At 39.1% G+C, this 12,095-nt stretch overlaps 1 protein-coding gene across 3 annotated transcripts in view; it reads left to right on the forward strand.

Moving 5' to 3' along the window:
- The window catches only part of zc3h7bb (zinc finger CCCH-type containing 7Bb), a 37,058-nt gene that overhangs the window by 12,110 nt on the left and 12,853 nt on the right, over positions 1-12,095 (forward strand). The window contains exons 10-15 of one of the 3 annotated variants that reach the window (XM_037544158.1): positions 3,599-3,899; positions 8,481-8,539; positions 8,674-8,776; positions 8,878-9,039; positions 10,797-11,002; positions 11,112-11,212. In XM_037544158.1, the coding sequence (XP_037400055.1) occupies positions 3,599-3,899; positions 8,481-8,539; positions 8,674-8,776; positions 8,878-9,039; positions 10,797-11,002; positions 11,112-11,212 (932 nt within the window). The remainder of the gene's footprint in view (positions 1-3,598; positions 3,900-8,480; positions 8,540-8,673; positions 8,777-8,877; positions 9,040-10,796; positions 11,003-11,111; positions 11,213-12,095) is intronic. The other 2 variants (XM_037544160.1, XM_037544159.1) reach the window with 2 other exon arrangements.

The following is a 12,095-nucleotide window of genomic DNA, read 5'->3' on the forward strand; positions in this document are numbered from 1 at the left end:
GTGCCTCTGAAATACCATGTAGCCATAACAATTCACCCTACCCTACTATATCTCCAAAAAAAATCAGACCCTAGATGTGAATGTGCAAAACAGAGGGCTAAATATTAAGGGCAAGGGATAAAATGGGATTGGGTCTCAGTCTTCAAACAGCTGATGAAGTCAGCTTCTGTTTTGTTGCAGAGAAAACTTGCAGCCACACTTGCAGTTTGAGGGTAAGATGTTACAAGCCCAGAATGGACAAACCAAACACAGGTTCAAGACAGTGCCTTTCTTGTTTTTACCATAAAGCAGCTGCTTGAATTTGGAGACACTAAAGCACGAGTTGGAAGAAAGAATAGTCAGTGGTTGATGAGGGTGCTGGCTGAGGATTTTGTGCTGTGTGAAATTGGAGAACCCAAATTTTCAGAGATGGAGGATCATACTTATTACTTGGCACAAGAGAAAAGAAAGGGAGGTGCAATCCTCATCGTCGAAGAAGCAAAACAAAATGGGTGACGGACGAAAAGCCGCCACGCTAACGTCATTTTGCATCGGATTACTTGTAGTGGGCATGTAAACGAAGATTTTTGTCAGATTGTTGAGTAGACTGAGCATATAAACACCTCAGTCTGAATCTGTAATCCGATTGTATTCAGACCTATATAGTAAGTGGAGCTGATAAAATGCACAATGAGTGAAGAAACAAGGTGATCATAATTTTATGCCTGATCGGTGTATATCATGTACAACCCCAATTCCAGTGAAGTTGGGACGTTGTGTAAAACATAAAAACAGAATACGATGATTTGCAAATCCTTTTCAACCTATATTCTGTTGAATATGCTACAAAGACAAGATATTTAATATTCAGATGGATAAGCTTTATTGTTTTTTGCAAATATTCACTCATTTTGAATTTGATGCCTGCAACAGGTTCCAAGGAAGTTGGGACAGGGGCATGTTTACCGCTGTGTTACATCACCTTTCCTTTTAACAACACTCAATAAGCATTTGGGAACTGAGGACACTAATTGTTGAAGCTTTGTAGGTGGAATTCTTTCCCATTTTTGCTTGACGTTCAACTTCAGTTGCTCAACAGTCCGGGGTCTCTGTCATGTTTTGCGTTTCATAATGCACCACACACTTTCAATGGGAGACAGGTCTGGACTGCAGGCAGGCCAGTCTAGTACCTGCACTCTTTTACCACAAACGAACGAGCGACGAACTGTGTTTACTGACAATGGTTTTCTGAAGTGTTCCTGAGCCCATGTGGTAATATCCATTACAGAATGATGTGGGTTTTTAATGCAGTGCTGCCTGAGGGATTGAAGGTCACGGGCATTCAATGTTGGTTTTCTTACTTGCAGAGATTTTCTCCAGATTCTCTGAATCCTTTGATGATATTATGGACTGTAGATGATGAAATCCCTAAATTCCTTGCAGTTGCACGTTGAGAAACATTGTTCTTAAACTGTTGGACTATTTGTTCATGCAGTTGTTCACAAAGCGGTGAACCTCGCCCCATCCTTGCTTGTTGCCTTTCAGGGATGCTCCCTTTATACCCAATCATGACACTCACCTGTTTCCAGTTAACCTGTTCACCTGTGGAACGTTCCAAAACAGGTGTGTTTTGAGCATTCCTTGACTTTCCCAGTCTTTTATTGCCCCTGTTCCAACTTCTTTGGAACGTGTTGCAGGCATCAAATTTAAAATGAGTGAATATTTGTAAAAAAAACAACAAAGTTTATCCGTTTGAACATTAAATATCTTGTCTTTGTAGTGTATTCAATTGAATATAGGTTGAAAAGGATTTGCAAATCATCGTATTCTGTTTTTATTTATTTATTACACAATGTCCCAACTTCACTGGAATTGGGGTTGTAAGATAAGATGCCTTTGTCATTGCAGTGTTCAATGAAATTGAGCAGCAATCCAACGGCACTTTACACACAAAATAAACATAAGGTTAAAATATATCCATATACACTTGCCTAAAAAAATCAAGAACAAGACTGTAGAACTATATATTTTAAATAGGCAATAGACAAGTTAGGTAGCAGTTAATATGATGTGCAATAATAATATTGCACGTCTTAAGAATGATTGCACAAAGATTACACTAATAGATTACACTAATCCAAAGGCCCACTGAGTGGAGTGTGGTTTACTTCAAATGAAAACTATACTCCAGACCAACCACCACAGGAGTTTTGCAGTGAAAACTCAGTGAACTGCAGCTCTAAATCATAGTCCACATCTACATTTCCCTTTTTTTTCTTGGTTTTTGACAATTTGATCTTTTCAGGTGCTTATTCACAGGTATTCAGTGTGAGAACCCCTGTTCTAGAAGACAGCATCTTGGTGTAAAGCTGATTGTATTCAGTACATTTCAGATGTTTTCTTTTGTACAGTGCATATCATCAAAAGATTCAAGGGATCGCGAAAAATGTGTCTGTATAAGGCAAGGCCAAAAAAAAAACAACTTGATGCCCATGATTTTGGCATTGCATCAAAAACTGCCCTACTTCTGTGATGAACATTACTGCAGGTGCTCAGGAATACTTTTCATCAAAGAGTGTTTACTGTCGTTCAGTGCAAATTAAGACTGCTGTTTACAGCAGAAGCCATATGTCAACAGCGTCTAGAAATGCAGTCAGCTTATCTGGGCTTAAGCTCATTTGAAATTAACTGATAGACCATATAAATGTCTGTTGTTGTGTGGCTAGTCATTTTTTCAGATTGTTTATGGATGTTTGGATCATCCTTTTCTTCTTCGGCTGGGAGAACATAAGTTGAAAAGCTAGGGTCTGTCATGTCCTTAATGGGTAATTGGCACATCTGTGAAGGCATTTGGTATTTATCAGGGAAGTCCATGCTGATTTCAATATGACCACACCTTTCTGCCCATTTTACAGGAGCGTGGCAGTGTAATCACAGTGTGGGTGCTAGACTGGCCTGGATATTATAATCCACTCAAAAAATGAATGTCCCATAGAACTGTGCAGCTGAAGATTTTTATTATAGAAGAATGGTAAAAAAAATTCTGCTTGAATCAGTCTCCAGATGAGTATTAAAGTCTACGTAAAGCAGACATAAATGTTATTAACCACCCAGCCTGCAGATTCCTGCTATCTCAACAGGAGTCGTGCTTTCTCCTGAACTCTGTGGTCCACATGCTCAAACATAGTAGTTTCTCCAGGTTTTAGGAAATCATGCCTTTAAGTTATGAATATTGAATCTTACACATCACAATGCACTGTATTAAAGACGCTCCCCGCATATGTAAAAGGTCACTTTCTTTCCCTTTTTGAATATTAAAATGACTCACAATTACAGCTTTGTCCATAGAGACGGCGACTCCTTTAAAAACCTAGTGTTTGGCCCTTTGATTCTATGTATCTATATATATATATATATATATATATATATATATATATATATATATATATATATATATATATGTGACTAGTACAGGTTTTTTTTTTTTTTTCTTTCTAAATACATAATCAGTAAACATTTAAAGCTAAGAGTCAAAGATCTGAAGTGGTACTGCATATATTAAATTTAATCTCTGGTTTTGTCTTTTTTTTTTTTTTTTTTTTCCCTTCCTTACCATGAGAACCCTGTTCAGGGTGCCATTCCTACTAACCTACCAAACACGGCAGTAGGATTGCGTCCTCCCTACCCCTCTGGACTCCCAGCTTCTTCCTCCCAGCTCACACCCCCTTATTTTGCCTCTGTGGTCAGCCCTCTTCCTCAGCTGGATGCCTTCTCTGTGCTGGGGCAGAGTGAGAGTTCCACACAGCCCATGGAGTCTCTCATCTCATTCAGTTCTGAAACTGGAGATTCTCCGGGGAGAGGCAGGGCTGAATCACGGAGCACAGAAGGGCTCGACTCACTGTCAGAGTACACGCTACCAGGTAATCTGTGATGTCAGCTGGTGTTCTCATAACTAGGGCAACAAGTGATAAAGGTTTGACTCACTTCACAGGCTTTTTTTTTTTGGTTTAAACAAAATGTTGTGTAACCTAACTAAAGAAAACAATTACCTTTTATTTGCTGTTTTCTTAACAGTTTACCAAAACAATTTAAAAAGATTGAAAGTACTTTACATCATGGGCATAGCCAAGAAACTGTAGGTATCCTTTCTCTGCAAGATACATGAAAAATGAAAGTAAACTTAAATATTAAGTAAAATTAAATGTGCTCTTTTAAGACCTATTCAAGTTGCATTTGTTTTTCAGAGGAGGTACAGAGTAGTGTAATTTGTGTTTTGATTTGACTGGCTGATTTGTACAGGATAAAGGATTTGTGTAATTTCCCCAAATTGTCCTAAATGGCCTGGATTGAAGCATCCTTGCGTGGACATTTATGCTGGCTTTATGCGAAAGACACTTTGGCTAAATGACAAACACGGTGCTAACAAAAACGAAATGCACCACTGGACACGGGAGGAGACATTACATCTCATTTCAGTGTGTGGTAGCACCCATTATCAGTTCAGTTTTAAATGATGGTGCATAATCATGCAGTGCAGGAGGGAATAGACACCAAATTGTTGTGGGTTTCTTCCCCACAACAGTGGTCCCGTTATGAGCTTGAACAATGACAAATTGGGTTAAATCAGTCTCTGTTTTAGCTGTTAGCCTTGTCTCCAAGTTGCAAAAAAAGAAAAAAAAGGTGTTTTCTTTACCTGTTTTGTTATGATACTGATGTTGATTCAAACAGGACTAGTGGGAGCTTTCAAGTTTTGCTAAATTCATTCTAGAATTATTACTTAGCAGACTTTTAAGAACTACAGAGATGGCAGATTACACCCAGAAACGTGAATGTATTTTATTGGGATTTTATGTGATAGACCAACACAAAGTAGCAATAATTGTGAAATGAAAAGAAAAGTATACATGATTTTCAAGATTTTTTACAAATAAAAATCTGGGATGCGTGGCATTCATTTATATTCATTCATTCATTCATTCATTCATTTATATTCAGCTTCCATGATTCAATGCTTTGTAGGACCACCTTTCGCTGCAATTACAGCTGCAAGTCTTTTAGGGCATGTCTCTACCAGCTCTGCAGATATAGAGACTGAAATTTCTGCCCATTCTTCTTTGCAAAAAAAGATCAAGCCCAGGCAGATTAGATGGGCAAGTTTGTGAACAGCAGTTAAGTCTTGCCACAGATTCTCAATGGGATTTAGGTCTGGACTTTGACTGGGCCATTCTAACACATGAATATGCTTTGATCTAAACCATTCCATTACAGCTCTGTATTTTTAGGGTCATTGTCCTGTTACAAGGTGAACCTCCGTCCCAGTCTCAAGTCTTTTGCAACCTCTAACAGGTTTTCCTTCAGGATTGCCCTGTATTTAGCTCCAGCTGTCTTTCTATCAGCTCTGACCAGCTTCCCTGTGCCTGCTGAAGAGAAGCATTCCCACAGCATGATGCTGCCGCCACCATGTTTCATGGTGGGGTTGGTGTGTTCAGTGTGATGTGTGGTATTAATTTTCCACCACATACAGTGTTTTGCATTTAGGGCAAAAAGTTAAACTTTGGTCTCATCTGATCAGAGAACCTTCCTCCACATGTTTGCTGTGTCCCGTTCTTATGGACTTCTTATGGCTTGCTATCAGAAAAGGCTTTCTTCTTGCCACTCTACAAATCTGGCCTATATGGAAGGGTGCACAACTAATAGTTGTCCTGTGGACAGATTCTCCCACCTGAGTTGTGGATCTCTGCAGCTCCTCCAGAGTGACCATGGGCCTCTTGCCTGCTTCTCTAATTAGTGCTGTCCTTGCCTGGGCTGTCAGTTTAGGTAGAAGGCCATGTCTTGGTAGGTTTGCAGTTGTGCCATACTTGTTCCATTTTTGGATGATGGACTGAACAGTGCTCTATGAGATGTGTTCATAGCTTGGGATACTTTTTTTATAACCTAACCCTGCTTTACACTTGTCCACAACTTTATCTCTGACCTGTCTGGTGTGTTCATTGGTTCTCATGATTCATTCTTTGTTTGATCATTAATGTTCTCTAACAAGCCTCTGAGGCCTTCACAGAACAGCCCTAGTTATACTGAGAATACAGTACACACAGGTGGGCTCTATTTACTAATTAGGTGACGTCTGAAAGCAGATGGTCACACTGGTTTTTATTTAGGGGTTTCAGAGTACAGGGAGCTGAATAGAAATGCATGCCACACTTTTCAGATTTTTATTTACTAAAAGTTTTGAAAAAGATGTATAATGTTCTTTTCCCTTCATAATTTCAACTGTGTGTTGGTCTGTCACATGAAATACATTTTAAGTTTCTGGGTGTAACCTGAAAAAAATGTGGAAAAGTTCAAGGGGTATGAATACTTTTTCAAGGCACTGTATCTAGTCGGTTATCACTCAATAACTGCACCTCCTGAGATGAAACTAATCTAGCTCGATAGGACTTAAACTACATCTTTCCAGAACAAAAAGCATACATATTCATTCTAGTAATAATGAAGCATATACACAGCAGACTTGATGCAGTAGAGTGATGTTACATAGCAACTGCAGATATAGAATAAAGATATAATGACATGCAAAAATTTGGGCACCCCTGGTCATAAGTTCAGTTACTGTGACTGGGTAATTGAGTGAAAAATAACGATTTTCCAAAAGGCATTAGGTTAAAATAACATTTCTTAAATATTCTAAGAGAGATTACTTTATTTCAGTCTTTTGCAACACAACAATTAAAAAGGAAAAGGGCCCTGCATGGTTAGTATTTAGTAACACCCCATTTATCAAGTTTCACATCTTGTGCTGTTGTGTGGGGTTTTTTTTTTTTTTTTTTTTTTTTTTTTTTTTTCTTCTGTGAGATTATTTGGCTGCTTTGCATGCACTGCTCTTTAGAAGTGTATCTAAAGAAAACCCATAGATTTTCATTGATGTTTAGATTGAGGGACTTTGAGAGCCATGTCATGCTTTTTTGTTGTCTCTAGCATTATTCTAAGTTCAAAAGACGTGTTTGCTATACATGGTAACCAAATAAATGATCACCGTTTATGATTTTCATTCGATAAATGTCATGCCATTTATCGAGCAGTTGGTAAGTCCGTGCTTCTAATTAGGAGAGAGATCTTTGTTGGCACATATTAGATATAAAGCTGATGGTTTAGATAATGATGAAAATAAAGATTTCAATCTGAGAGATTGAAGTCGAGCAACCATTGAAAAGACGAAAAGGCAGAATTCAACCTGTTCAGTAGGATCTGTAGCCTGATGACCATAACGTTAGCGAAAAAGGTTTGCGAGTGCAAAAGAAGAGTGACAGCTGAAATTTAACCTGTTTTGTGGTTTTTGGGAGAGAGCTTAGTTTGCAGGCCAAATATACCACACCACAGCACAGGCTTGGTGGTAGTTATTGCTGTTGGCTGATGTTAAAATGACACCAGTTTAGAGGATAGCGCATCGGTTTAAGGGACAGTGCAAAGTTGAGTAACAGTTGGAGTGAAAGCTAAAATCAAGTGTTTTCTGTTGTGTGTACAGAGACTGTGGTTCTGATAAATGTAGCTGTGGCTACATTTTCTTTTTCTTTTTTTTTTTTTTTTTCTAGCTTTGATTTCCTCCCTTTTTCTGTTAGCAACACAAATTAGCATGCCTTTTAAACAGAATTGAGAGGAATGTGTTTATCGTTTACCATCATACTGCCCTATATAATATCTCTTTGCTAAGTGTGGCCCAAACATTCTGTTTTAGGTTCATCAGTCTGTAGGACTTATTTCCAAAATGCATCAGGTTTGTTAGGTTTTCCTTTGTGGTCTTCTGATGCTGAATTTTGTGATGACTCGGGAAAGATTTCCTGCTGATTTACTCTCCCATGAAGGTCATATTTGTGCAGATGTCACTGCACAGTAGAACTGTGCACCACCATTCCAGAGTCTTTTAAACCTTCAGAAAGTCTTTTGCAGTCTTATGAGGGTTTAATTCACAGGTCTAGCAATCTTAGAAGTTCTCTTGGGAAGTTTTCTTGGTCTTCCAGAACTCAGCTTTACCCTTCCGTTCGTATTAACTGCTGCTTCTTAATTATGCTATGAACTGAGGAAGCGGTTACCTGAAAACACTATCATCTTGTAGCCTTCTCCTGCGGCTGCTAATTGTTGGAACAAAGTTTGACAAGTCAGAGTATTTATAAACTTCTGAAATTTACATTGCCTGGCCTTGCCCAACAATGATTGCAAACAAACTATAGCCCTAACAAGCTAATTAAGGTCTGATGATCATTTACATGATGATCCTTTTTGTTTTTTCACTGTAAAATTGTGAAATGCTTTTTGGATATCGTTATCTTCTACTCACTTAGGTAGTCATAGTAACAGAAATTTTTACCATAGGTACTCAAACTTTTGCATGCCACTGTAAGAATGGCTCCTGTTTCAAATATGTATGTAATTGCAAAGCTATTATAGTGTGAATATAACATTTTAGTGATGCTTATTTTATACCTATTTTTACTTGACACCTTCAGGAGGAAGAATCTCTACTAATTTCATCCCTGGGTTACGGAACCTCAGTGCCATCCACACAGTAAGCACTTTTTTTGCTTCTTTTACCTTTCAGCTCCCTCACAACCTTATCTGTTTAACTTCAGAGTGATTTTGCTGTGCAGTATATTGTCCCACAAAATCTGTTTGGAAACCACATTTGACCTTTGAACCCAGCAGAATGGCTCAACTACCACCAACCTTTCCCTGCTCTCCCGGAACCCACTGGCTGCCACCCATGAGTTTAGACAGGCCTGCCATGCCTGCTACAGCCGTATAGGTACTGTTTTTGACATCAACAGTACAGTCTGTGGTGCTTGTATATTCAGTGTATTATAAGCATGGCTTTTGAAGAGCAAAATGGGCTCTTTTCTGGTGTAGGTCCTCGGGTCATGGATTACAAGTACCAGCCTGAAGCAGCTCATCGCTGCAAGAGAGATGTGCTGCTGTGTCGTCTCAAATCGTCTGACGATACAACTTGGAAGAGGATAAGACCTCGCCCTGCCCGCAATAACTTTCTAGGAGCGTTCGTTCTCTGCAAAGGTTTTTTTGTTTTATCATTGTGCAAATCTGCCAGGGATGTGAAATGTCTGTGTGGTTTCTTTGAATGATTTGAAAGATTTTAGTACAGTAGACCAGTGTTAGCTAAACATTTTGCTCTTTTGGAGTACAATAGTCAAATACCTTTCTGAAATATTAATAATCTGTTCAATGGCAATAATGTTTAATCAGTTTCTGTTACTGATATAATTTTAAATATTATCCATCCCTAAATTTTGTTAGATTATAAAAACGATTCTCGATGCATCTCCATTTTTTATTTATATTGACTATCATTGTTTTAATATGTATCGTAATTGGCTGTTGTGCAAAGTCGTGTTATTACATAGGATATGTGTGCCTTAGTGAGGTGTTGCATTGTCTTTCCTCCAAGCCAGTCTGCAGCAAAGTATTCCTCTTTATAATTTTCTTTATAAATTTCTAGTTTTGTAAATCGATTCAGAATTTTTCAAGAGATAATCACTTCTATGACCATGAGAGAATCTCTGTCCAAGAATCTAGAATTTCTTTTCACCCCTAGTGGTTGGCATAAGTTGTTTTGTGGTGGCAACTAAAAGTATTGTAAAATTTGCTATTCTAAGTGGCATGCACAGAGTTTTGGATGGGAACCAAGTTTGGAGTGGGGGCAAAAGATTCTTGGATGCCCTGTGGTACAGACTTGGACAACTCTGAATCTGTTCGCAAATGTCAAAGATAGATTTTCTGAGTTTTAATTTAGAATGTGTAGTGTTGATGGAACGCAAATGGTGGAACTTGGAAGTGCAGAAGCACAGCGACTGGACACTTTGTGACGTGCATATAACAAAAATAAATGGATGAGCAAGCACCCAATGCATTAAATGCTAGGTTGGGCAAGTTGTGTCAAACTAAACGAAAATATTTTGGAAATGACAAACATGAGAAACCGTATTAGTTGTTTCTACTCATTTTCTGTCTGGTTGTACTTGCTGCCAATCAGAGGACCATTGAGCAATTGTTTTCAAAGCTTCCACCCAAATTGGAAGCGAATTGCAAATTCTGTTGCAACTTTTATTGCCAAGGATTGGCGTCTGTACCCCGTCTTTGAGAACCAGGGCTTTCGTGCTATGTTGCCCACTTTGGAGCTGAGATATAGTGTCTCGTCTCGAACGTATTTCACTGACAAAGCGACCCCCGCTCACTACAAGACCTAAATCAGTTATCAAATCACTAAAGAAAACTGGTAAGACAGCTGTAACGTGCTGCGTGGATATCCATTTCCACAGGGCCTTAGGTCACTGTAACAGTGCATTTTATCACAGATGAGTGGCACCTGGTGTCTCATGCTCCAAACAAGAGCAGTGATTGAAAGCCAGCTCACTTGCCACATCACTTCCATTTGTTTTATTAATAAGTTATTGGAAGGAAATTCATTATGGGTCATTACAAGTACTTTGCTTTAAAAGTACAAAGTCCTCACAGTGAGAGAAAAAAATCCTGAATAGGAAAAAAGAGGCATCAAGATGCATCGATATTCTTATTATAAGAACATTGCAGTCCTCAATCATAATCAAATCAAATCGCCCAGAGATTCCCACCCCTAGAACTAAGTTATATTCAAGGACTACAGTTACTTGGGAAACCCTACTTATGTCAGCAGTCATTAAATATGAGTTTTCACGAGGATCATTTGGGTTTTTCCTTTTCAGTGATGTAAGTGGAATCTGATGGGATGTAGTTTTCTTTTTTAAGCGCTCTGACTTCTTCTTCTCTCCATGCAGAGGTGCAGGAGCGTCAAGAGTGCCAGTACGGGGAAAACTGTACTTTTGCCTATTGCCAGGAAGAGATAGATGTGTGGACTCAGGAGAGGAAAGGAGCCCTGAGCAGAGAGCTTTTATTCGATCCTCTGGGCACAAACGAGAGAAGAGCACTTAGTGTTACACGCCTTCTACAGCTTCATATGGGCATGTTCATGTTTCTCTGTGAGGTAGGATATAATGACTTAATTGACTTATGTTAGTTTTACATTTAGTCATTTGAAAGAAATTTATCACATGTTTGTGTTCCTTGTCACATGTTTGTGTTTTTTGCTTTAGGAGTGTTTTGACAGTAAACCTCGTATTATAAGCAAACGTAGCAAAGAGAACCTAGGTGTCTGCTCCAACCTTACTGCAAGACATCCTTTTGATGATAACAAGTAAGCCCCCCTTTGTTTCTTGACTTTTCTGTACACTCTCGAAGTTTATAGTGTATATAGTGAAGTTTCTACAGCATAGTTGTTTATTAACTAATAATAAAGGTGGTATTTATTTTCTGCATAAAGGTCATTTTTGGGCGTGTAATGGAAAGAATAAAAATCGGCCTCTTACGTTTTTTTAATTGGGCCACTGAAGTGTTACACTTCAAATAATGTATGTTGCAGTGCCATGCACAGTTTCATAGAAATTAAATTATGGTGTCTCAGTGGCTCTTAAGAAGGTGAAGAGTTGGATAGGCTTTGTACTGACAAAAAATTTGAACTACCTGCTGCCTTGGAGCTGCCTGCATTTATCTGTAAAGTTGTCTTTAAAATATGATCACGTGTTCTAAGAACAGTATGTTGGAGAAAAGACAGGCAACAGACCGCAAAGAGAGACCAAAAAAAAACAAAATGAATGCTGAAGCATGCGCCTGTCCCCCAGGCACAAATAATTGCCGTGAAAGCCATTTAGAAGGCCCAGCCCTGACTCCGAGTGAGGACAGCAGGGAGAGAACAGTGAGTGAGTGGGGGGGCGGCATGTGAGTTCCGAGCCCCGCCTCCTGGGTGCCGCCTCTGGTCCGCAGTGATTCCACTTTAATTTGCCTTATGTTCGACCTGGGTGGCCTAGCTGACTAGCGGGGCCGGTGATGAGGAGGTGGAGCAGAAGAGCAGAGAGGGAACACAGAGACAACAGCAGATTGAAGCACTAAAACGCAGTTTGGAGAAAAGGGCTGAAAAGTCTGGATTTGCAGAAATAGAACTGAAAAGTCTTATTTGAAGCCACTGAAACGTGACCAGCTTAGCTTTGGTTGTGGTTTTGTTTGTGGGGTTTGGTGTTAAA

The sequence above is a fragment of the Pygocentrus nattereri genome, chromosome 13, assembly GCF_015220715.1.
Source record: "Pygocentrus nattereri isolate fPygNat1 chromosome 13, fPygNat1.pri, whole genome shotgun sequence".
Classification (NCBI taxonomy): Eukaryota; Metazoa; Chordata; class Actinopteri; order Characiformes; family Serrasalmidae; genus Pygocentrus; species Pygocentrus nattereri.